This window comes from Miniopterus natalensis, chromosome 10 (assembly GCF_054644295.1).
Source record: "Miniopterus natalensis isolate mMinNat1 chromosome 10, mMinNat1.hap1, whole genome shotgun sequence".
NCBI classification, from domain to species: domain Eukaryota; kingdom Metazoa; phylum Chordata; class Mammalia; order Chiroptera; family Miniopteridae; genus Miniopterus; species Miniopterus natalensis.
This window is the reverse complement of record NC_142090.1, coordinates 73,203,592-73,230,578: the sequence shown is the minus strand read 5'-3', so window position 1 is coordinate 73,230,578 and position 26,987 is coordinate 73,203,592. Positions and strand designations below refer to the sequence as shown.

Genomic DNA, 26,987 nt, shown 5'->3' with positions numbered 1-26,987 from the left:
TAAATATACACTAACCCCAAGACATATTAGAAGCAGCCCTTGTGAATAAAACCCTGAAATTACCTCTCTAAGTTCAGAATACACCAAAATAGTCTACAAAATTAGATTAAATTAAAGCTCTGTTTCAAATAAAAGGTAGAAGTCAAATACTTAAGATTCCTTCAACTTCCACTCATCCAACTTTCGTATAAGTGGCTTATCTGGCAGAAATTCACAGTGGCAGAAAAACAGAATATACATGATCGGATCTCCATCCTGGCCTGCCTCCACATACTTCTAAGTCTGTATTTACTCTTCATCTAAATCCCACCCCAATCCCAATCAAATTTTACAATATACCTCTTGAAACAATCATTTGATTCATATGGATGCAATTAGTAGTTTTAACTCTTAATGTTTTCATCAATTTAAGACACATTTCCTAACTTTTTTGCGTGTTCAAATTTCTACAAGGGCCTTAACTTCATGGCTAAAATCAGAGGTTGGTAAATTATGACCTCTGACATCTGTTTTGGTAAATAAAGTTTTAAAGGATCACAGTTACACCTATGTGTCTATGTACTGTCTATGGCTGCTTTTGCACTATAATGGCAGAGTTGATAAAGTTGAACAGTTCCAACAGACTCTGTCTGTGTTGTAGGGTTTATACATATAGCCCACAAACCTTAAAATACTGATTTTTTACAAAGAGTTTGCCTAACACCAGATTTCAAAAACTTAATATGAAAAAATAAAAGTATCTTAATATATTTGTGCTGATTACATTCTGAAGTGACATTTTGGATATTTTGAGTTAAATAAAATATAATTATTACAATTGGTTTCACCTGTTTCTTTTTACTTTTTATGTGTCCGTTAAATTTTAAATTACTCACATGGTTCACATATTTCTACTGGACAGCGTTGGTCTAGAAAATCTTATTTAAATTAGTAAATGTTGTTCCTATATAATGAGCTTAAACATAATTCATCTTCAATCTGGGATACTGTTGAGATCGACACAGATGCTATTAACACAAAGGGCACAGAACCAGAACATGTGGGCTATTCAGAAAATATATGCATAAGCAGAGACACAAATCTGCCACAAATTTTCTATAACTAGCACTCTTCTCTAGTATGTTTTCTATACAGATTTAAGAACTCTGGGTTAATCACATTCTTCCATAACTTTTCTTCTCATAAGTTCTATTTCCCACATTGTCAATTCACTTCACCCCCACAGAAAGGACTTCTCATGCTGTAGGAAGTATAGAGAAATGTCATTCCCTTCCCTCCACATGTAGTTCAGAAAATTAAAAATTAGTGAGTACTTATGTTCACTAGAGGGATTCACCATCTTAAATACTACAACACATGCACTTTGGTGCCTGGCTTTGTATTTAAACCTGAATAAACTTATCTGACTTGAAGCCTGGCAACAGAAACTTAGTAATGCTTCATTACTGCTTCCAATTTTGCAATGAGAAAGATACTGTATCTCAAATTCAAAATTAAGCCATTAGAAAAAAATGACTGAGATTTTTAAATTTAGTATCTTTCAAGAAACAATCTTATAAAATATCGCTAGATGGAGCTGTAACTGCACAAATAAAACAGTTTCTCAGCAACCTCAGTAATTTATGCAGCCTAGATCACTGGTTTGAGTGTAATCCTGAACCACAATTACATTCTTGTTTTCTTATACTCAGTGAATTATGAACATCCTACTCATAACTCAGGTATTAAGCACCAGCTGTAGCCATTTGTCTTCTAATAATGTCTTTAGTTAAATAACTGTCAATAAAAATTAAAAATTTGAAAATGACAGTGATATATATATATATATTCTGGAATTTTTATTTTTGTTTTTGTTGGGGAGGGCCTGTGTTAGCAGAGAAAGGGGCTGCGAAAGGAAGTCAACCAGGCTGCTATTTACCTGGGCCCAAAATGTTACTGCATCTTCCACATGACTTCCAACCACATCTTCAACTGAAACCAAATCACAATGCAAAAAAAATTAGAAATTAATCAAGATCATCTAGCTTTTACATCCAAAAATAATTTTTAATGTAAGTACCTTTATTGTAATGTATATCTTCATCCATTTGGACAATTCCTGAAAAACTAAAATAATGCAATATCTTTAATTAGGTTCTAATCATCTGTCCATTAACAGTGAACAAAGACTAAACCTAATGTTCAAATTCCTACAAGTATGTTTTGCCCTAAATAAAGTTTACCAAAATTCAAACTCTATATTAAAAAAGACCTCAAAAATATTTGTTCAATAATTAATTCTTTTATGCTTTTAGTATACTTTATTTTGCAATTTCATCATAGACAAACGCCATCTTTGAAATTATCTCTTTAGCCAAACTTCTACAAATTTACACCAAAGAGGATAATTCATGCACATTTTGATCAGTTACATCAATCAATACTTCATAACAATATGCATATCCTTTTAAAATAACTGATGTCCTCTCAAGAGCAGGCCTTCCATAATTTAAACAAAAAGAAACACTATAAACATATATAGAACAAATGCTTCAGATTGGTAATCAATTTTATTTAAAAGGCACAGTGGTTTCTGCTTTTGAAGGTACCTTGCAATTAAAGACTTGCAAAAAGAATCAAATTTTACCCATTATTTCAAAAATAATTTTCAGTCTTGGATGGGTGGCTCAGTTAGCTGAAGTATTGACCTGTACACAAAAAGGCTGAGGGTTGGATTCCGGCTCAGGGCACGTGCCTAGGTTTCCTGTGTGACCCCTGGCCAGGGCGCCTGCAGGGGGCAACCCAATGATGCTTTCCCCATTCCTGTTTCTTTCTCTCTCTCCCCCCATCTCCCTCCCTTGTCTCTCTCTAAAATCAATAAAAACATATCCTCAAGTGTGGATTAAAATAATAATATTTTTTATTACATAACATACTTTCCTAACTGCATATTTCAAAATAAATACCTACTAGTTTATAATTTTATCCATAATGCACTAGGATATTGCACTTCACATGCATAAATGTTAGTTCTTTGAAGGAAACTGAAAACACATATTTACGAGTTTTTAAAGTTATCTAAGAACATCACTATACCAAAGTTTAAAATGCTCTCTGATCGAGGGAGAGAAAAAGTTAACTTATCACGGGGGGGGGGGGGGGGGGGGGAGTCATAAAAATTTTTTTAAACTTTATTCTTCTAATTTTTGTTACAGCTTTCAAATAAAAAAAAATTTTTTTCACATACACTACGCAGCATCCAAACATTTCAAGACAAGGATTCCCCTACACCGGTCAAAAAGTAATTTTTAAATTGGGCAGTAATGTTGTAAAATCAAGCTGGAATCGGTTCAAGGTCGGGACCTTGGCTTCAATTTGGTAAAAATGAAAATGTTTGCTTTGGAAATCCCACCGGACACGTGAGAAGCGATTTGTAAAACGGTTTTAAAGTCGTATTTTAAAAGGGGTTTGGTAAAACGACTTTTCTGCAGACCTGGATTGCCACGTGGCACTTCCCAGTCTCCAGTTCAGGGCGAGAATTTGGATTAAGTGGGTCCGGGCCGCTCCCTGACAACTATTTCGAGAGATTTTGAAGTTTCAATGGCACAGGAGAGAGGGTTCCCCACCCGGCCTCCCCGACCCCCGGCCGGCTCAGCTGCAAGCCCGTCCCGCCTCCGGGCCCGGCGCCCGGCCCCTCGCGGGTAGGCCGGCCGGCGGCGCGAAGGCGAAGGCGAAGGCGGGCGGGGAAATGGGCCTCGCCGCCCCTGGAGACCCAACCGGCACCCAGGGCTAACCCCAGGGCCCTGGAAGCGACCATGGAACCTACCAGAAAGACCACTACTGACCTCACACTCTCCGCCACAGAATCCCTAGGAAAGTGTTCCCAGCCCCACATGCTGGGCCCTCAGCCCTCTCCCGCCACCGCTGCTCCCCGTCGCCAGCCCTGGCGCAGGCGCAGACACTTACCGCGCGAGCCTCGGCCGCTGGGACGCCACGCGGCCCCTGCGCGCGTCGCCCTGGGCCATCCCCCGCATCCGGATCCCGCGAGCCCTCTGCGCTCACGTGGCGGCCGAGGCCCCGGGCACGCTGGGCGGGGCCACGCCCCGGGGGCGGAGAGCTGCGCACTGAGGTGGTGCGCAGGGGTGGGGGCGGGGCTTGCCTCGCACCTGAGGGAAGCAGCAGGCTCCTTTCCCGAGGCTCGAAGGACGTCAGGTCGGATCGCGAGCTTCCTGCTCTTTCCTAACTTGTTCACGCCGGTTCAAATTTTAACGCGGCGAAACCGGGAGAATCCCAACATTCTTTTTAAAAGATGGGAAGGAGACGATGATGTTGGTCATTGAAAATGTGGTTTTTCGGATTAGTAGGTTTTTCAAGCATTTCTCGGCCCAGCCTCTGTGTCTCTCCTGTTGCAGCTTGTTTCACTGCTTTAATGGGGGGGGGGGGGGGTAATATAACTTAGGTGTCTGGTTCTATACGGATAATACAATTTCTGGGAAACTTACACAACAGTTAAAATTATCTCCATTAATTTAACTTCTTGAATTTAAATGTAATGAACAATAAACTGCAGGAATTAAAAGTGCACAATTTGATTAGAGCTGACATATGTATACACTGTTGAAATCCTCCTCATAATCAAGCTAACAATCATTTGTCCCCCAGGCATGGCTCAGGGGTTGAGCATCGACCTATGAACCCCGAGGTCACAGTTCGCTTCCCCTCAGGGCACATGCCGGGGTTGCAGGCGCACCCAGTAGGGGGCGTGCAGGAGGCAGCCCATCAATGACTCATCATTGATGTTCCTCTCTCTCTCTCTCCCCCTCTCCCCCTCCCTCTCCCTTCCTCTCTCTCTGAAATCAATAAAAACATATATTTTTTTAAAAGATAACAATCATTTCATTTACCCACAAAAAGTTTCCTCATAGTACTTGGCTCTCCCACCTATCCCAAGTGACAGATTCTGCTTTCTGTTGCCACACCTTAGTTTGCATTTTCTACAATTCAAGGTGAATGAAATCATACAGTACCTACATTTTGTCAGGTTTCTTTCATTCAGCATAATTGAGTCATCTGTTTTGTCATATGTATGAATGGTATGTTGCTATTTGTTGCTAAGTACTATTCCATTGCATGATTATAATACAATTTACCTACTTTTTTTGAGAGAGATTTGAATTGTTTCCAGTTTGGGATTGTTTCAAATAAAGCTGCTATGGATAATCAGGTGCAAGTATTTGTATAGGCATGTGCTTCCATTTCTGTTGAGTAGAATGGTAGGGTCATATAGTTGTGTGTATTTAACTTCTTAAGAAACTGCTAGACTGTTTTTACAAAGTAGTTTTACTATTTTATATTTGCACCAGTAGTGGTCAAGAGTTCTAGTTGCTCTATATCCTCACCATCATTTTATATGGTCAGTGTTTTTAAGTTTAGACATTTTATGTATAGTGGTATCTTTTTGAGGTTTTAACTGAATTTCTCTATTGACTAAAAATATTATCTTTTTTGTTTATTTTCTATCCATATAGCTTCTTAGGTGGAGTGTCTGTTCAAACTTTTTCCCATTTTTTGTTTTCTTACCGAATTTTGCAGTTCTTTATGAACTGTGGATACAGCTCCTTCAGATTTACAAATATTTTCTCCCAGCTGGTGACTTGTCTTTTCATTCTCTAAAAAACGCTATTTCAAAGAGCCTTTGATGAAGTCCAATTTATCAGTTTTGTCTTTTATGGGTCATGCTTTTGTCTCCTATCTAAGAAGTCTCTGGCTAACCAGAACACAAAAGGTTTCTCCTATATTTTCCTCTAGAAGTTTTACATGTTTAGATTTTACATTTAAAGTCCTTTTTGAGTTGACTTTTGTATAAAATGCAAAGCATTCATTTTTTACATTTGAATATCTGTGTCACTCTTTCCTATCAAGCCTTATATTCCATCCCTTGATCCAACACCCTCAAGATCAACCCCCAGACATATTTCCTGCCAATGCATTTTAACCAGAATGTGCAATTCATTCAGAGTGTAACCTAGCCTCCTATAGGAAGGACTGAATTTCCCCACTTAGGGTACGCTGGGACCTATTCCTTGTTACCACTTTGAAGTCAATGAGAGGTGGCAGGGGTGGGTAATGAGAAAGACAAGTGTCACCTTACAATGCAAGTGCCTTAGATAAAATCTTTGCAGGATCTCCAGGCAAGCACAGACTGCTCTCCTCTAGCAAAATGGACAAGACTGCTTCTGCCAATGCAAAAGTTAAAGAAAACCTGAGGGTTCAAGATCAGGCTCACCAACACAAGTGTCCCCGTCCCATGATTCAGGGTTCCAGTCTTAGCCTGTCAGCACGCTGACTTTGTTGGAGGAGATGCTCGAGGCTGTGCATTCAGTTTCCTTTGCAGCCTTGCCACTTTATTAAATTTGGGCCAGTTGTCAGCGCAGATAGCCTGCACCTGTAGGAGATGAGACTTCCCTTGAAGGGTGCTATTGAGGCACTCTGGCATTGCCGGAATGCCTTAAGTTGCTAATATGAACCTATGTCATTTTCCTCACTCAAGGTTTCTAAAGCAGTTAGCAATAGCTAATGAACATCTCCATCTTTATAATTTACACTAATCCTATTCCATTGTAATGCCACAACTACTTTATAGCCTAACATGTTACCTTCTACCTGCACTCCACCCAAATCCACTATAGTAACTGTGATGCTATGTGCCAGGCGTTATCACTGCCCCACTTACCAACAGCTATGGGGTCTTGATTGCCAGCTGTCTGGTGAAGGATCCAGTCACAGAATCCTGTCCTGAAGTTTTGCTTTCTAATGTGTTCCTGGTACCCATTGTAGCCTGGGTTTACCCACTCCCACCACAACCAAAAGCAAAGCCTAAGACAAATATTTACATACAGGTAATTTATTTGGGAAGTAATCTTACAAAACCTGTTTGTACATACAGACCCAAGGAAAAGCCCCAGGCCAGAAAGGAGGGCAGGGAAAGACCAAAGAAAGAGGCAGGCCACTTGTCTCCCAATTAACAGAGTTTATTCAGGGACTCTTACATACCAGGCATGTCTTGGGCGGCTGCAAAACAAAGTGGATATCATCCTTGCCACTTGGCAGGCACCAAAGAATTCTATAGAAAAGGGCAGGATGGGTGGGGATATCGGTATGTGTTCAGTCCCACGTGAGGGGAAAATGCCTTACGTGCTTGCCCAGGTCAGGACAAGGCCTGTTCCAGGAACCAGCAGGGCATGGGGCATGGGAGAGGTCCTGGTGTATGTCAGAAGGAAAACAGCGATTATGATCAGTCTCTGAGCGCGTTTCCGGGAAGCAATCCCTGTTCTCGCAGGTCCACCTTGTGGGTCTGCAGCGGTCACATCATGGAGCAGTCTCTCCTCCACAGGACCAAAGGGAGGGAATCGGGGAGTGGAAAGGGGGAAAAGAGAGAGCTAAAATAAGGTTATGTTATGGAGCTGGCCACTGTTTTGGGTGACTGGGGAAGCTTATGAAAGGCATCTCGGAATTGTCTTCCCAGCCGACGGAAGGGGGAGTCTTTATTGGCTTCTACCTCCCATTCGTCAAGGGTGGTCCCCAGGTCATTAACTCCCCCATATCTTTTATACATGTACGATGCTGAGGGGTTCCAGTGGGCATCCCCAGCCACAGTGTCAGAGGATCTCTGGAGAGTCATTACATGGCCCCAGTACAAAGCGCCATCAAATGGCTTCCACGTGAAGCTATCTGGAGCCTGCTTGGCAGTGTCTCACGGCCGTGCTGGAGTATGAGGCAGGACAGAGAGAATGTGACACAGCACACAAGAGGGGTCAGCACATATACATGCAAGGCATAGCTAACAAAACAACTTAAAAATCGGGAGATACCACAAGAAAATGATTATATAAATTTGAAATCGTTTTTTATTTAAAAACATAAGTCAACAATACAAAGTTTAAAAAATTAAGGATTTTAACTTCCTATTTTGAAACAGTGGCCCTATGTATATTTGTTCAAAACCCTCAATAACATCTTTTTTATTTATTTATTTTAAATATGTGTTTATTGATTTTAGAGAGAGAAACATGGATGTAAAAGAGAAACATTGATCGGCTGCCTCCAATACGCACCCCGACCGGGGGTGGAACCCACAACCTGGGTATGTGCCCTGACCAGGAATTGAACCAGCGACCTTTCAGTACCCTGACGACATTCAATCAACTGAGCTACACCAGCCAGGACCACCTTTAATTTTTTAAAATGTAGCTTGAAAAAGTTAAATTATGATAGTCTATAGATATTTACTGTGCTTTTGACTAATATGAAAATAATTTCACTTGTTAGGGGAGATTAAAAAAAGTATAGCCCAGCCAGGCGTGGCTTAGCGGTTGAGAGTCAACCTGTGATCCAGGAGATCACGGTTCGATTCCCAGTCAGGGCACATGCCCAGGTTGCAGGCTTGATCCCCGGCTGGGGGTCATCAATGATGTTTCTGCCTCTCTCTCCCCCTCCCTTCCTCTCTCTGAAATCAATAAAGATATTTTAAAGAAAGAAAAAGTATAGACAAAATAGTAAATCATAAAATTTTTATAACAAGAATATAAGGTATTTCACTTATTTAAATTAAGAAAACATCCAAACAGACATTTTTATATACTAAAAGAAGTAACTTGAGATGAAATAAACTACATTACTACATTTAAATAAACACAAAAAAGATATATTTGGATGATGGCTTTAATTTCCCCAATCGTCTTCATGAAGGTTTTGTGTTTGATGGCAATGGTGCTTTTCCTTTACGCTTAGCAGCCTTTTCCATGTTTATCTGTAAATTTAAAATATTTGTTGATATCATAATTTGTAAAGCATTCTAAAGAAAGAAAAGGTTGCACGTACCTCACTTGGATTCGTGTTTTATTTACCACAGCCACTTCGCATAGCTATGTAGCAATTAAGCTGCTAACTATTAACTAATACCAAAATCTGAGAGTTGAAGGGACCTGACTGCATTTTTGAAATATGGTTTGAATTCAACTTTACAGAAGCATTTTAATAAAAAAGAACATATAATGAGTATTTCTTTGGGGAAAATGAATAAAAATAATTTTAATGGCCATGAAATATTATTTTTAAAAAGCTGAAATACCTCACCTCCCAGCAGCCTAAGCACATCACTTCCAGGGTTACAGAATACACCTAATCCAGCTGGGTTATCTCTGGAATGTGGACTGCTTTAAGGGCAGTTTCCTATAATGCTGGTTTCTACATTTGCACAGTTGACCTTCCTGAAGAATGTCCTCCACTGTAACTGCAGCAAAGAAGATTGTGTACCCTAAGCAGTGGCCTTCTGGTCTTTTAGAAAATATAACCCTTTCCATAGGAAAAACAAACAAACAGAGAACACAAAACCCACCTGCCTCTGACTACCATTCACACACATCAATCCTCAGAGGCAGCATCCCTGCCTTACCCCTGCAAGAGAAGGGCAGAGAAAATTTGGGGCATGGTAGCTGGAGGCAGGGCTCCCTACCCTCTTAGGTGACAGGAATAATATCAGGAAACCAGTCTATCCAATCTCATCAAATTATAAATAATAACTTCCTAATAAAAAATTGAATGAATCTCATCTCTGTCTCTTCCCCATTTTTCCTTCTTTCTCCTTTGAGTTGGTTGGGGACCTCATTCAGAAATCAAACACTCATATCACTCTTGCACACTATCAGTCAACACATCATCTGAAGAACACCCTATTGTAAGGCAAAGATCATAGTTTTGGAGTCAGAAAGAAGAATATTTGAACCCTACCTCTCTCATGTATTAACTATCTTAGGCAAGTTATTTAACCAACAATTTTCTCATTTGTGAAAAAAGGTCATAGTAATTAATAGGTACATCTCAGACTTGTTCTAAAGGTATAAATAAGATTATATGTATAAAGATCAGCATACTTTATAAGCACTCAACAAATGCTAATCTCCTTTCCCCTCTCATTTAGGACCAAGTGTGAGATTTATAGCAACATCAAAAAGAGCAAAGATGCTAAATAAACGAAAGTTAAGGAAGTATTTGCTCATTGAATTACAGGCACATCTCATTTTATTATGCTTTTCTTTATTGCACTTCAGAGATGTTGTGTTTTTTACAAAATAAAGGCAAATCTCCACCAGCAAAAAGATTACTACTCACTTTACTGCGATACTCACTTTATTGTGGTGGTCTGGAAAACCAAACCCACAGTATCACCCTCCCTAGTATGTCTATACAAGCATAACATTACTTTGTAAAGGCTCTGAACCCATCAGATTCAGTTTCCTAATCATCCCTTTTCCCTCAATGGTGCATGTCTTGGTTTTTTGGAGTAACAGAAGAGTGCTCACAGTGCTTATGGTACATGTCAGCTCAGAAGTTGTTTAGGTTTGGGCTTCTTAGGTTTTATACTCTACTAATGGCACAGGCTGCAAAGTTTTAAGCTGTACCTCACGAATCCATAAATCACACAAGACAGAGAATTATAAACTACATCTCATAAGCCCATAAATTTCAGGTCTAGATATAATAAGCAGTCTCGGTGGCCGGCTATACCCTCCACAGCATTCACAGGTAAGAAGTCCCCTCCATTATCTTCCCACGAGCAAACACCATTGGCATGTCTCAAGGCAGCCAGCACCACCTGGGCGTCTGCAGGAGGAAGGAAGAAGCGCGAGAACCCTGTCACTCATGAGCTATGAGGAAAAACTAAAATTCAGCTGCCAACATGTGTGTTCCAAGAACAGAGACTGACTTGATTAAAAATGTATCCTTACTGATGTTGCAAAAATAGCCTTTTCTCACTCTGAGCATGTCATCTTCCTCCCTGAGCTCTTATTCCACCTCCTTCGCTTAGACCAGAGCTTTCTGAAAAAACTCCTGCCCTGTCCAACGAGGCAGCCGCTAGCCACGTGCCGACTGAGCCTCCAAAGTGTGGCGAGTGTGACTGAGGGAATACATTTTAACTCAGCTAATTTAGACTGAGAGTCACAGCTACAGCACAGATATAGAACATTCCCGTCACTGCAGAGAGCTCTATTTTCTAGCTCTGCTTTAAATCATGTGAGTTTCCTCCCATCTACTTCAAAATTCCTCATCAGGAAAACCATGCTAGTCTCTGTCCCCTACTCTTCCTCTTCTCTTGGAAGGTACGTTTATTTAATAGTCTCCTTTTTCCACACCTTCAGTTACTCAACAACTTCTTATCTAAGAGTTTTAGAGGATTTGACAAAAAGTGACAAGAGTGTCTTTTCTTTCTTTCATGGCACTTATTACCTAGTTAGAGAGATTTAAAGATGCCCACAAAGCAACTATAAAATAAAACTAATGAAAGCACTTTGGGGACTGTGCCATATGCCTGGATAACACCTCCCATACCTCAGTAAGCCAACATCCTTTCATCCAGCTATAACCAAAACAAAACTCTCAAATGTGAACACTGCATGAAACACGTCGAATGTGTAACTAGATGACATGTATGAAAGGAATATCAATTATATGTTTATTTTTTCCATAAATATTTATTGAAAACAGTATGTGCAAGGCACTGTACTTCGTTCTGGTGAAAATACATAGAAGAATACAGAACTACACTTAGTCCTAAGGAGTTCACATTACATTACTGAAATCGGGGAACACTTCCATCCTGTACTTGTTAAGCGCTAGAAAGTGTTAAAATACGTTTATGGTTAGTGTTCTGTTTCTTAAAGGATATTGAGTAATTTTAACTTCAGTATGGATATACCTAGAAGTCGCTAAGAACTACTAAATATTATGAATTCAAGACACATAATTTACAAATCTGCTGGTAGTTGATGGTTATTACTGACAATTTTATTTGTATATTTAGTTAATCTTAATGACCTCCATAAATTAACCAGTGTATTATCACATTATTCATTAGTCCTGTTTCTCTCTGAATTGTTCTAACTAAGACCCAAGGCCTAACACCATCTATAAGTAAAGACTTCATAAGTTATTTTTAATGACAATCCACAACCAATGTATGATTGTTCTATAGTGTCTTTGTTACAAGTAAACGCTTACTGTAAGCAGATTTCTCCACAGACTTACCCTTTCCTGGTATCGTCTTTCAAAGTAAGCCATGTCATCCTCTCCAGGTCTCCTTAAGGAAGAATCTTGACTACTTGTACCTGCTAATTTAAAAAAAAAAAAAAATTCTAACTAATACATTTATATAATTATAAATTTTCCTGAAATAAAAAACAGAAAGAAAACTTTCCTCCTACCTGGTGATAATTTTTTTTATTTTTCAAACCAAAAATGGTCTAAATGGAGAATTGATCCTACTACCTAATTCTTTTTTAGAAAGCAGAGCATCCTAAAACAAAAGTAATTTTCATTGGCAAACATTCTGCAGATATTCAGCTGGTTCATATTAAATAACACAATATAGCTATTTCATATAAGAGCACACTTAGCTTTGTTTAATTACATTTTACATTTTATAGCTAACCTAGAAATTCATGTACCACTGTAACAGATAATACACAGAAGCAATTATAGAAGTGCTATGGTCTGAATGTTTGTCCCCCCCCCAAAAAAAATTCATATGTTGAAATCCTAATGCCCAATATGACGGTCTTAGGAAGTGGAGCCTTTGGGAAGTACTTAGGTCATGAGGATGAAGCCCTCACGAATGGGATTAGTGTTCTTATAAAAGACCTCACTGAGACCCCTCAACCTCCCACTATGTGAGGACACAAGGAGATGATGGTGCTGGCTATAATTTGAAGGAGGGCCTTCACCAGAACACAACCATGCTGGTGCCTTGATCTTGGACTTCTCCACCTCCAGAATCGTAAGAAATAAACTTCTGTTGTTTATAATCCACTCAGCCTACGGTATTTTGTTATAGCCACCTGAACAGACTAAGACAGTTTGTGTAGCCACCCATAGCGATGATTCTAGGGGCTTTGAAATTTTTCAAAAGTAAAATAATTTTAACCATTTTCCATGGTATTCACTTTTTTAAAAGAATTTTTATTGATTTCTAGAGAGAGAGAGGAAGGGAGAGAGAGAGAAAAAACATCAATGTAAAAGTGAAACCAGTCTGCTGCCTCCTGCACGCCCTCTACAAACGTGAAACCCGGGCATGTGTCCTGACCAGGAATTGAACCGGCAACCTTTTGGTGCATGGGACAATGCCCAACCAACTGAACCACACTGGCCAGGGTGGTATTCACTTTTTAAAACTAATCAAGCACTAGTTTTAATGTGCAGAAAGAAATGGAAAAGTTTGCCTTCGCTTCAGGTGAATGTCTTGGTTGGGTCCCTTCATATCCAAGATAGAGTATCAACCTCAATACCTGTTCTCGTTTTTAAAACTCGTGAATTTACCCTCAACCAACAACACAAAAATTATAATAACTCCCAACAATCACCACACTCTGTCAACTATCAAACAAAAGCTTTGTTGAGAAAAATAAGAAAAAATGCTTAGAACATGTGCTATCTATCCATTTGTCTAGAAACTGGGTCGTTCCCTGGATCATGCTGGACCAGAGTCTAAGCAAAGCCTTTTGGAGAATCACCTTTATTAAGTTACATTTTAATGATAAAATGCATTTATATGGTAAAATGGTATATTACCAGTTTTATCATGGGCGACTATTAGAAATTTGCTGCATTTGCTGAAAAAAAAGTTTCTAAGGCCCTCAGGCCACTGCATCATTGAGGGTCACTATATAGACGTCTTTAACACCCAGCATTGGTGTAACTTACATTGGCACGGAGGAACTCATGCTTCCTCCTCTAATAATGAAAAGCAGTAAACTGATCACACCTTCCTTTATGCCCTGGCTACCACTGCACTCAGCCAAAACCGAAGCTTAATGCAACAATCACAACAACCTTGAACATGGACACAATTGTGTCGTTTTTCTTGGTTTTGATCTTCTCTATCATACTTCATTGTGTGTTGTTGTAAGTGGCAGCCTTAAAACCCTTGTGGAGAAAGGGTACATGAAAAGGTGGTATGAAAATACAAATACATCAAAGAAAATTCTCATTTTAAAATATTTTTAAAGGTTAAATACCTAATAAAACAGATATTTTTGTTCTGCTTTCAATTAAGGAAATGGAATACTAGTGCTTAAAGTGAATTCTATTCATTTTTAATGTGTAATTAATAAATGATAAAGCCTTGCTAACCTGTAACTATTACTGGATTGCATCCTGTTCGGGAGAGCCTAAAGGATCAAGGCAATAGTCCACTAGAGGGCTCTCTCTTTCAGATGTCAGAGCAATAACGTACCTGAACAAGGTTTTAAAACTTCAAATTATTGTATTATCAGAATCCTCATAATTCTCAGATTTAGCAATTTTTCCCCAATAAAAAATAAAGTTTCTTGCTTTCTCTCACTGCCTGGCCAATATAAAACAAAATAATAAATTGTGGATACTGGGGAAAAAGAGAGCTATCAATGAACCAATCTATATTCTTATTTTCTACATCCAAACACATTTCTCAATTTAATTTCATTACCATCTGTTTCTGGAGAAGCACTAGATGATGCTTGAAATGCTTTTAGAAATGGGTGGTCCGTGGCCATACCTGGAGAGTCAAAAAATTCAGCCGAGGGTGCACCTGATAACAAAACACATGAAGAACAAAAATTAAATCTCTATTTGTTAGGATACAAAGAAGTTATTCCAAATGTGAAAAAAATTAGAACCTCAACAGAATCGTTAGAAAAATCCTGTCTGTAAAAGAAATTTTTTTAAAGATTTTTACCAGCTACATAAAGTAAGGGCAAATGGGTAAAAGTGGTTTTGTATTTCTCGGACACCTTTTTCAGAGAAAGAAAAAAAAGCACAAACGTGACGGTAGGTCAGCAAAGAGTAAAGAACATTAACATAGTTATAAAATACTAAAATGAAAGCAATAAAGAACCTCTAGTTTAAGAGGGCAGAATACGTGTATTTTTACTCTGTTCCTCACTCGGAAAAAAACTAAAAACAGAGGATGAAAAATAAAGAAACTTTCCTCAGTGAAATGAGGAAACAGCACAGCCACGAACTGCAAAGACCAACTGCTGCAGATAAACTGACTTTTGAACCAAGGGAAAGGAAGTGCAGGGAAAATTTATATATAAATGCTCTACCTTTTTCACAAACCACCACCTCCCTCACACCCCTACCTCCATCCTGCGGGTAGAGGGACAGAAAATAAACTTTCAGTCCTATTTGGTTTTAAAAGTTAGTCCTTTCTTATAATGGAAGCAGTGTGGGCTCAGCCTTTCAGATTCCCGCCCCCTCCTTGCGCACTCCCCTCTCTGTGGCCTGTGGGCTGTAGGAGGGGTGCTCAGGTCCAGCCAGGTCCCTGCGCTGTCCTCTGGCTGCTGCGTGCACTAGATTCCAGCGGCCAGGCTGGCCTAAGTGAGTCAGTCTCTTAGCTGCGTAGGGCCTGCTAGCCTCACTCTCACATACAGGCCACCGGGCGCCTGCCACTCCTCTACGGAGTCCCCCAGGGCTCAGGGGACCACCTCCAGCTCTGCTCTGGGGTCACCCTTGCCCCTTGCTATGACAGACGCCATGACACGGCCCCTGCCTCACAGCTCAGTTACAAGCTGGGAAGTCTGGACTCCTTCTGCAACATAAAGGAACCGAATTCCAGCCAGAGGTCCCCTCCGCCCAGGCCTCCACGGCCAACCAACCGAGCAGACTCCCTGGACCCCGGGCTCCCCTACAGCTGGAGTCAAGACAAAAGTAGTGTATGTTTCCTCCCGTCCCTCTCACCTTTCTTCACCCACCTTCCCTCAAGGGCCAAAGGGGGCAGGTTTTCCTTCCTTATATTATAAAGGTGCTTAAGTAATAAAATCCTAGAAGTCACAAAAAGGCAAAGATGTCAGCTACTACCACCGCCACTTAGTGTTGCTCTGGAAGTACCGGAGACTCAGAAATATTGGGAAGAAGAGGCACAAATATCATTGTTTGCAAAATCGACTTTACATTTCTTTAAAACTCTAAGGTTAAAGGTAGAGATAATGACTCGTAGCAAAAGGAGCATAAAGCATTTGCTTTTGTTGTTGTTAATCCTCACACGAGGATATTTTTCCACTGATTTTTTAAAGAGAGTGGAAGGGAAGGGGAGAGACAGAAAGAGAAACGTCAATGTGAGGGAGACACACGGACGGGTTGCCTCCCGCACTCACCCCAACCAGGGCTGGGGATCGAGCCGGCAGCCCAGGTACGTGCCCTTGGCCAGAATCGAACCCGAATCCACAGGCCTACGCTCTAACTACTGGCCAGGGCAACATCTGCTTTTTTATAAACAAACAATAATCAGCTAAAGAATATAAAGGAAGAAAAAGCTCCCATGCATAACAGCTGTAAAAAGTCAAGATGAAATACCTATAAACAAAATTAAGAATTGTACAGGACTTTTGTGAAGATAAATTCAGAATTCTACTTAGCTACACGGAAGAAGACAAATAAATGAAGAGACTCAATATTTTAAAATACTAATTCTTCCTACATTATCCAATGTGATCTCAACTAAAATAAAAGAATATTTTTATAATAATACGTTTTCAAAAATGCCAAAGTTCTAAAAGAACGAAAAGGTAAGAAGAAATCAGGAAGGTTCTGGAATAATACAATGAAGTCATAAATGTTCATTTACTATAAAGCTGTAGTGATGAAAACAACATGGCAATTGCACAGAAACAGACAACAATGAGGCAGACTAAGGTGCTCGGAACAACATGGGATGAACCCAACACCGCCACTTACTAGCTGAGTAACACAGAACAAGATGTTTTACTCTCTGTGCTGACTTTCCCGATCTGTAAAATAGGATTAATAACAGCACCTAACTCAGAGTTGTCATGGGGATTAAATGAGGTAACAGATGTAAAGAGGTTGAAACAACTCCTGGTCACCATCAGTATCATTACCATTCATTATTTTTGGCCACTGGTAGTTGGGTTTTCTGTAACCACTGCATGTGCCTAATAGAATCATGCACCCATAAACATTGAAAAATGATTTATTTCTGGAATTTAACAAGCTACTTGTAAAACTAGTTAGAAGAGAAGACAAATATATCAAGGCCATCTTGAAAAAAAACCACAAACAGGAGGACTTTACCATACCAAATATCAAAACATACCGTGAGGAATAACAATTACCTGGCTGGTGTGGCTCAGTTGGTTGGAGCATCATCCCATATACCAAAAGGCTGATGGTTCGATTCTGTACATACACATGCACGCATGTGAGCATGCATTATTATAGATATGATTACATGTACACGCATGCATGTGCATACTCACACATGAACAGAGTCCATGTTTCCAAAATGAGATGGTTATAATGGTAAAAATTACATACAATAAAATAATAGGTAAACTGTATTATAGCAAATAAAGGAAATATTATTTATTATTCAACTATTACAAACAATGTGGTTATGGGCTGGCATTTGGATACAAGTATTGGATAAGAGAATAATCTTTTCTCTTGTGACTTCTAAATTTTCTCTAATGACCATCTGTTGTATAGTGGCAATTAAACCTTTTTTAAAAAATAAAAATCAAAGAAGAGAATATTTTCTGAAAAAAACATTAAGAATATAAAGTGCTAAACAAACCTAAGGCCTCATTCAGTATTGCTAACACACATAAAAACTACGGCAGGCTCACATTTCTGCGTCGGCACTTACCAACCCCACTGCCATCTAACCGCATGTAGCCGTCTGCCAGGGAGCTGAAGCCAGTTAATCCTCCCACTGCTGCGTAAGGAACATCCTGTCCCACCGGTCTTCCCTGAGCCAGTCTTTCTTGCTTGGTTTCCACTACGGTGTCATGGGTATATGCAGGCTGACCACAAGAACAAGTGAAGCAGCTATGGAATCCTGAACACTTGGAACCTGAATCGAGGTGTAAAGCAAGTTGAATGTTTTTAAATATAGGAACTGAGCTGTCTGCCCTCAAAACGCTCAGCTTGGCCAAAATCACCTGAATCTGGATCCATCATGTGTTGTCCTCTAACCCCTGTAGCTGTTACCTCCAGACCTTGAACTCCCTCCCAGTCACTGCTCTTACTTCTAAAAGATTCTAAAGCAGTAATGGGTAGTAGCAAGGGGGAAAAAAAAATTGGAAAAACCAATGAGGACTAATAGAAATTGGGCTGAACACTGGAGAGCCAGGAAATACAGGCCCTCTCCTCAAATACTGAGTTAAAAGCAGGTGTGGGGGGACAACCAGGGGCCGGGACCAGGTGAAGAGATAATGTGGAAACCTCTCTATGGATCAATTCCCCATAAAAGCCATATTGGAAGGCCAACCCATAGACAAAGAAAGGATGCAACAGAATATTGTTTAACGATAAAAAGGAAAGAAGGCCCTGGCTGGGTAGATCAGTGGGTTGGAGCACCATCCCGTATATCAAAAAGGTTGTAAGTTTGATTTCCGGTCAGGGCACATACAGGAGGTAACATCGTTTTTTCTCACATCGATGTTTCCCTTTCTCTCTCTCTCTCTCTCTCCCTCTCTCTCCCCCCTCCCTTCCTCTCTCTAAAATCAATAAAAATTAAAAAATAAAATTTTAGAGTAGCTACCTACCAAATTTTTCTTAGTTGTTTCATATTGACTCTATAGCTGAATAAAACTGGCACAAAGACACATTAACCCTTTGCAGTCGTTTGTCTACTCTCAGCCACCAAAGCTTTTTTACCGTTCCGGTCGTATGTCTGCTCTCAGCCACCACAGCAAGGAACCGTACGAATCTTAACTCCATTCATTCATGTGTCAGTTCATAATTTCTCTGAAAGCTCTTAATTCCAACCAGTACGACACCCATGTCCAAATTTAATATGACCGCAAAGGGTTAAATACTCAATAAGGAAATAAAACATTCTGTTGGTGTATTTATAATAATGTAACTCACAGGCATTGCACGTAAAGCCAGGCGCGGCACTGTGCTGATCCGAAAAGTGCTTGCACCTGCAGCGAATGGGCTGCGTACCATTCAAAGGGACATAAAGGTAAGCCCTGCACTGGCAGCCCGTCACCCGGCAAGGCAGACTAATGGGGCGCTGCTGTGGAATCATTTCAAAGTCAGTTTTATGTTGTTTATACCTAAAAAAAATAAAAATAAAAGAGAAGAAATAAAAACACAATGCAGGTAATGCCAGCAATTACCTACTTCTATTCTGTTAAATGCAAAATGATTCTTTTTAATTTTAGTTTTGTTTCACTGTTCTTGTTAGTAAGGTGAAAATAAACTCCCCTACCTGCAGCTATGTTACTTTGATCAGAGAAAACCTTCACTCTTAGATTTTTATTTTTAGTAATCACAGCAATATACAAAGAAATGTCATATAATTCCCTTAAAGTATGTACCACTATAGGTTTTTTAAAATAAAGTACAACCTAGCAGTATGAAATAAGTTCTTTATAAAAAAAATTCTTTTTATTAAAGTGCATTACTTGAATTTACTGTTATAGGTTTGCTATTTAAAACTGAAATAAGTTCAATAAACATATATTAATGTAATTTATTTTAATATAATTTAATTTTCAACTTTTAACTTGAAAATAAATTATCAACATTTTTAAAAGCCAAAGCTCTCTGTTAAAACACTAAATAATTTTCTTAAATAGACCACTTCCTTTTTTCTCACAAGGTGATATTCAGTAAAATAATATTAAATTTATTATTCTCGATATTAATTTAGGTAATAGAAGTTAAAATAATACTATTTTTCACTTAGCAAAGAAAGCCAAAGCTCTTTTTAAACTATATATAATTCACAATGCTGCCAAGAGTATTACAAAAGAAGCAATCCCATTCAATGTTTTAAAAAACTTAAATAGATCCATCCTTTAACATTGACAGTTCACTTTTGAAAATATACCCTAAGAAAATAATTCCATGTATAGAGTGTGTGCATAAATACAGTAGTAGCAATAGTACTTACAATAGCAAAATATATACATATATATACCCATGCATACACACACACCACTAATAACAAAAGCATCATTAACTTAATTACAAGATAATAGTCTTCAAACTTTTTATCAGTGAAACCCTTTCTTCAAATAAAATATTTTACAGAACCATAATATGTAAAATAGATAAAAAGCAGAATTGGTCGAAGCAAGGGAAAGAGCCAGAATTGGAGTCTGCCCTTCCCCTAACCTACCCTTCCACTTGGTACATCCCTGAGACACTCTCACACCTCTGGGGAACACACAATGAACCAGCTCAAATATCAGGCAGGTATTAAAAATCTTGTTTGTGATTACCACATAATGTGAAAACATATTTCTGTGATTCTGTCATGGAAAACTGGTTCAATACTTACACGTACACATAATTAACTAAATGAACTATGTAAATAAATTACATGAATATAGTAAAATGTATTAACAGCAGCTGGCTTTGGGTGGTGAGTCTTCTTTCTACTTTTCTATATATTCTGCATTTTCCTTAATAACCATGTTTCACTTTTATAATGGGGTGGGGGGACTGTATAGACAGATCTCACTGAGTAACTGGTACTAAAGACCTTTTGCATCAAAGTTGAGTTGGGTCCATTTTGAAGGTTAATTTCATGCTGTATATGTATGTATAGATAAGAGACAGACACTGAATTTGTACAAGAATAAAAATTAAAACTAACACGAATTTATCAATTCTGAAAGGTATCAATGTAACTCACAATCTCCTCTCCTCCACAGTGTTTTTAGTTAGAGTTGCTAAATAAATTTCAAGTCGATCTGTGTACATTACTCATCCTAGCAACTGCCTAACAACCTTTGGCAAACTGCAAGTCTGTAAATAGTAACTATACAAAGAGTGTCTCGTGAAAGAGCCCCAGACACTATCAGAACAGGGCGGTCCTCCTTCCATGGTTGCTTTAGAACAGTAAGTTAAAGTTGTTAACTAAAAACATATCGTGGATTCAGTGATTTTTTTTCCATGAAGCAGCTTTGTCCTTTTGAGCTTTACAACTGTGACCTGTGACAGTAGTAAAATTTCAAGTAGAACACAACAAACACAGCCAAACGCAAACCTCAGGTAGAGACGACATGCCATCAAGGCCTCGTGTTATTTCCTTTGCTCCATGTGTTTTTTTTGGAAACAGACCATGTGTAATAAAAAGCTGTGAGCTTCATATGTTTGTTTAGCAGGGGTGGGGAACGTTTGTTCTGCCAGGAGCCATATGGATATTTATAACATCATTCTCGGGCCATACAAAATTATCAACTTAAAAATTAGCTATGAAAAAAGCTCCTAGATTTTTGAATTCCGAGTCCTGCTTGCAGTTGCCTTGGCAGGGCCAGAACAAATAATTTCAAGGGGCATATACAGCCAGCGGGCCAGACACTCCCCACCGCTGGTTTAAAGAAAGGTATTGACAAAGTGCTTTTCTTAAAGTATAAAGTGAGATTAGAAAATTTGACAATTAATTCTTCTTTTTGTAGATTGAGAACCTGGTCAGTGTGGGTCAACTCAAGCAGTTCTGCAGCCTGATGTCCCATCCTCGACCACCTGGTCCAGTGGTGGGAGCGGTACACTGTGCTCTCCAGCCTAATTGAGGCACCTCTGACAAAGCCAGGGGGGCATCAGCATCATTTTTACCAATCAATGGCAAGAGAAGAAATACTTAAGGTAATGGACTGTATTAAGTTCTAATAGGATATAATAGAATTTTTTAAATATAGCAAAAAGAATTTTAGATCATTTCTAGTGCATAACACAAACGCCTATTTTAAATGTTTCTCAATTATCACAAGCAATGTTATTTATAGAAGGAAGATGTGCTCTGCTACAGTTTTATACTTTCTAATCACCAGAAAACTTAGCAATAAAATATCTTACCTGTGTGTACAAAAGCACAGTGTCTCTGGGCCCACAAGTTTACAGTCTATTCCAGTTGGTGATCGCCAGACCACGAACAATCTGTTCTGTAGGCGCATCGGTAAAACTCTTTTTTTATAGTCTTCATATTCTTCAGGGGTAAAAAGTTTCCCTCCATCGTCCTCACCCACAATTCTGCAACAACAACAAAATAATTCTCTTAAGCCTTGGTTATTTATCCTCCAGGTTAAAAATATTATACTGTGCCCAGCCGGCATGGCTCAGCGGTTGAGTGTCAACCTATGAACCAGGAGGTGATGGTTCGATTCCCAGTCAGGGCACATTCCCTGGGTTGTGGGCTCGAATCCCAGTCGGGGGCGTGCAGGAGGCAGCGGATCAATGACTCTCTTGTCATTGATGTTTCTCTCTCTCCCTCTCCCTTCTTCTCTCTGAAATCACTAAAGATATATTTTAAAAATAAATAAATAAATGTCATGTAAAGTGTTGTTTGCAGAATGCTACATAATTTTCTGTGCAATCCACACCTTTTACCATTCTTTAAAGACTTTAGTTGAGTTAAGTAAATAAAACCAATTCAGAAGCTATGGAACCATCACAACCTTCTTCCTCAAATCACTTAGATACACAATAGTAAAAAAACAAAGGGACATTTTATTCTGAGATCATTTGGGGGCCATTTCACTTTATTATAGCTACCAAGAAGTATACCAACAGGTACTGAAAACTTAATTTAAGTTCAATTCAGGTCTTTAAAAAAAGAGATCATTTACATCTAAATTTTAACCCAGTGCAGCTCAAACTTTATTGTATTACACAATACTCGAGGGATCCAGTCCAAATGCAGATTCAGATTAATGGTCTAGAGCAGGCCTGAGAGTCTGCATATCTAACAAGCTGGGGGAGGGGGGGGGGGAGGCTACAGGCTGATCCAGGATTGCTACACTTTGAATAGCAGGCTCTAACTTTTAAAGGGATTGTTCCAGGCTATTTATATTAGCAAAAAAAAAAATTTCCACCAACCCGAAACATTTTCTAGACCAGACAAGAGCCTACAACCAGAGGCCCATGGTCTGCATATCTAAACATCTAAATACCTAAGTTACCAGTCAACACCAGGGCCCAGCAGCTTGGTCTCAGTGAAAAGCCCTGGAGACTTGGAGGCTAAGGGGGCCTGCTCTGCCCTGGGTGAGGGCTGGGTGGAAGCTGTTCTGGGCACAGGACTCCGGGTGTTTACCTGGACCCATCTGAGCCCAGAATGAGGCCTGATCCATCAAGCTCCTCACCCTCACTTTTCTGGCTCAGAATTACAACACATTTCTAGGCGTTACCCAAAACTACACCACGGGACAGGCAGAGGGAGCGCAGTCAGATGGGAAACCCCTTTGCTGGGTGATTGGGGGCGGCCACCTTTTACGCAGAGCTGCCCCTCTCGCTCGGGTTTCCCAGACCCAGCCGGGGTTACGTCGCTTCCCCTTACTACACACACATCCCCCCACCCCCAATTCTGCACCCTCCTGCCTGTTCCTCTCCAGTAATTTCCACTCACCCAGTTTCCCAACTGTCAAAAACCTTCCTTGGGAGACCGAAAAAAAAAAAGAACACGTCCCCGCAGGAGCACCAAAGGGCCAAAGGGCGGGCGGCGGCTCCGGCTTGGGGAGAGGACCCCCTCCAGCGCCACCAAACGCCGCCAAGGTCCTCCTCCCCGAGCCGGCGCCCGGGGCCGGGAGCGGGTGGGAGCTCGCGGCCCGCCCTCCGGCTACACGAGCATCACGCCCACTGCCGCTCACTCCCACGGGCCCGAGCACGCAGCGCGTCCTTTTCAATGCCGTTTAGGAAAAACCCCTGGACCTTGGCATACACCGGAGTTCATAATCCTTGCAAGGAAGGCATCGGAGCGAAGACCTCGTAGTCAGCCGCGGAAGAGACTTATTTGTACATAACTGCGTGTCATTAAAATATTTAATGAGAGAAAGACGAAACTCGAAGCCTCCGCTAACAGCCCGGGAACGGATGCCCGCCCCTGCCCGCGCCACCAGCGCTGCTCCCGCTGCGGGGACGCCCGGCTGGCGGCGCCTTCGCCCGCGGGGGACCCGCCTCACCTCCGGTACTCCAGGTAGTCGTCCAGGGCCGCCGCGCCGCCGGGAGGCAGCGTCAGCCGCTCCATGGCCCGCGGGGAGCGGGGAGGCGAGAGGCTCCGGCAGCGCGCGCTGAGCCCTCCCCCGAGGGCTGAACCGGCCCCGCCCCGCCCCGCCGCGCCCCCTCCCGCGCGCCTCCCTATTGGTCCGGCCCACAGCCCATGTGACCTCGCCGGGCCGCCCACGCGGGCCCGAGAAACCTGCTGTCTGCAGGCACGGCCACGCCCCACGTGGGATGCTATTCGCCGCCCTCCGCAAACCCCGCGGATCTCTTTCCCTCCTCCGGCTGGATTCCCTGTAAAGTGACAGGTGACAAGGGAGTGCAATTCCTTGCGTATAATGGACGCACTGAACATTGTTTATTTCTTTGGACAGCGCTTTTCCCCAGTTTTGAGAAGGTTCTGGATACGGCCTACCTCCCCATAATCTCCAGCTTTGTCTTCGAAACAGGCGTTTAAAAAGCAGGGATGCAAAATCAGTAGCCTTGGGCGTCTCCTTCCAGTTTCGGTGTCACTAAAGCTACATGTTCTTTGAAGAAAGCGAATTGCGGGTTTAAGCAGGAAGAGGTAGAAACAATTTAAAATGTTTTTAAAACCTTTGGAAAAATTCAACACAAAATCCTTTTCAAAGTTGAATTAGTCCGGCCCGCGTGGCTCAGCGGTTGAGCATCGACTTAGGATCCAGCAGATCGAGGTTCGATTCCTGGTCAGGGCACATGCTGGGGTTGCTGGCTCGATCCCCAGTAGGGGGTGTGCAGGAGGCAGCCGATCAATGGCTCTCTCATCATTGATATTTCCATCTCTCCCTCTCCCTTCCTCTCTCTGAAATCAATAAAGATACTTTAAAAAAAAAAAGCTGAATTACCATGCGATTGGTAATTTGGCCATAATTTGGGCTAGCAAACCTGGAAAGGGGATAGAAATTCATCACTTTTCAGGGGTCATTAAATTCTGAGGCTCCCTAAAGATCAGTTTGATCTCTATAAATTCTCTGGGCAGGAGAATCCGCAAAAAAGAAAAATAATTCGTTGAACTACAATACCTTATTTTAAAGGTATTTCCTGAATATTTCAGGTCCAACAGCAAACTGGTATGCAATCAAATTGTTTAGGTGCCCCCCCCCCTTCTTTTTAGTGCCCTTTTTCCCGTTATAAAGTTGGTTCTCCTGCTCAGATAGGACTCCTATTTGCATTTTGACATGCTCATTACTTTTTGTTAATTATAGTTGACCCTTGAACAATGCAGAGGTTAGGAGTGCTGACACCCCAGTCAAAAATCCACATAGAACTTTTGACAGAAAGCCTTACCAATAACATAAACAGTCAATACATATTTTGTATGTTATGTGTATTATATACTGTATTCTTGCAACAAGCTAAAAAAAGTGTTAAGAAAATCATAAAAAAAATACATTTATAGATCTGCACTACTTATTGAATTAAAAAACACATATGAGTGGACACCCGCAGTTCAAATTCGTGCTGTTCAAGGATCAACTGTATTCTCCACCAAGGTGTTATGTGGTAGCTCAACCTTAGCCAACAAACTTCAAAGCTTCCCAGGCACACTTGCATTTTATAGAGAGGTTTTAGGGGAAGGAGCCCTGATCTCTCCACCTTTTGGGCTGCTGCTGCTAGTTTTATCTCTTTATGAGCACGTAGCCCTGATTTTAGGCAGCAGTTAAAGTAACAAAGATAATAACAAAAATTGCCAGGCTCTGTGAGCTTACAGAATTGTCTCTGTAGGCAATTACAATTTAATGAATCTAGAGGGAAATGATTTAAAAAGGCTTAGCTCAATTTTGGACTCTCCCAGGAAGATGCTGGAGGAGTAAACTCTTCTGAACAAACAACTCAACAAAAATATTAGGCACGACAAACAGAACTATGGAACAAACTACAAAACATTATCCTAACCTTGTATAAAACTGGCACCTTTGCTAATTAGGATATTGTATGTGTTTTTTTCTGCTTTAATAAAACATGTGTAACGGAACAATCGTTTCCTCCCAAAAGGTAGCTAAATTAATTTAGGAAGTAATATAGACAGAGGGACATGAAAATTGCCTAGGCACGTGTTAGATATTTTATATACAGGATGGGGCAAAAGTAGGTTTACAGTTGTTCACATGGAAAATACAATAATAAATAAATAATAATGCAAGAGTAAACTTTCACGTACTCACAACTGTAAACCTACCTTTGCCCCACCCTGTATTTAGCCCTCACAAAACGAGATAGGTATTACCACCATTTTGCAGTGATGTGTATGTAAGTCAGGAATGCTTTCTTCTGCAAATAACACAATAATCCAATTAACAGAGGCTCTATTAAATGTAGACTACTTTTAAAAAGTGTGGAGAGATGCTGCTGTTGACATTGTTTCGGGGCATTTTTCCATGGTTGCCAGAGCTCCAGAAATCATATCCAAATCAAGGAAGAAAGAAGAAAACACAAAACCAGCTATTCCTTTTATCAAGTAAAAAGGAATTTTGCTACAAGCATGCCCTCCAAAAGATTTTCACAATGTGTCATTGGCCAGAACTAAGTCACAGGGCCACCCCTAGTTGTAGAAGAGAGACTGGGAAAGCACGTCAAGTACTTCGGTTGTCCAGGCTCTAACTATGATGGAGGTGGTCAAGGAGAGAGGTCAATCCACAGGGTTGAACTGCTGAATACCAATGCATGCCCTTCTTCCAATACAGGCATTTTACATTGAATGTATTCATCAGACCCCTATGGAAGGCAGCCCTAAAGTTTCAGGCAGCTTTGCATCCAGCTTGAAGTCTGGGGCCTCTTCAGTCTAGTCTATCAGTCATTCATTCACTCTTAATGGTTTGCCAGTTGATAAGTAAAACACAAGAAAATTGTTTGCTCCTCCAATACCCAGTAATGATAATAGAATAAAATACTTAACAATAAAAACTCTAATCCAGAAACAGCCAATTCCAGGATATGTACCAGTTGAGCATAGGACATCTTATTACGCCAGAAAGCAAGGAAACTAT

General features: G+C 40.5%; 2 protein-coding genes across 3 annotated transcripts in view; both read right to left on the bottom strand.

Annotated features, from left to right (window-relative positions):
- The window catches only part of STK31 (serine/threonine kinase 31), a 39,778-nt gene extending 37,676 nt beyond the window's left edge, over positions 1-2,102 (bottom strand). The window contains exons 1-2 of the mRNA XM_016217006.2: positions 2,060-2,102; positions 1,919-1,971 (exon numbers count right to left, since the gene is read on the bottom strand). Of these exons, the coding sequence (XP_016072492.1) occupies positions 1,919-1,971; positions 2,060-2,087 (81 nt within the window). The 5' untranslated portion in view covers positions 2,088-2,102. The remainder of the gene's footprint in view (positions 1-1,918; positions 1,972-2,059) is intronic.
- Positions 2,103-8,128: 6,026 nt separating this feature from the next.
- FAM221A (family with sequence similarity 221 member A) lies at positions 8,129-24,058 on the bottom strand. 2 transcript variants are annotated; one of them, XM_087821207.1, is made up of 7 exons: positions 23,946-24,058; positions 21,847-22,020; positions 18,904-19,094; positions 17,678-17,884; positions 14,498-14,599; positions 12,064-12,146; positions 8,129-8,788 (listed from the first exon to the last, which is right to left on the bottom strand). In XM_087821207.1, exons 1-7 carry the CDS (start codon positions 24,008-24,010, stop codon positions 8,720-8,722), a joined length of 891 nt encoding a protein of 296 aa, XP_087677333.1. In that variant the 5' UTR covers positions 24,011-24,058; the 3' UTR covers positions 8,129-8,719. The 2 variants fall into 2 exon arrangements, with proteins under 2 accessions (XP_087677333.1, XP_087677334.1); XM_087821208.1 differs by lacking the exon at positions 8,129-8,788 and adding an exon at positions 8,804-9,435.
- Between the last annotated feature and the right edge of the window lie 2,929 nt (positions 24,059-26,987).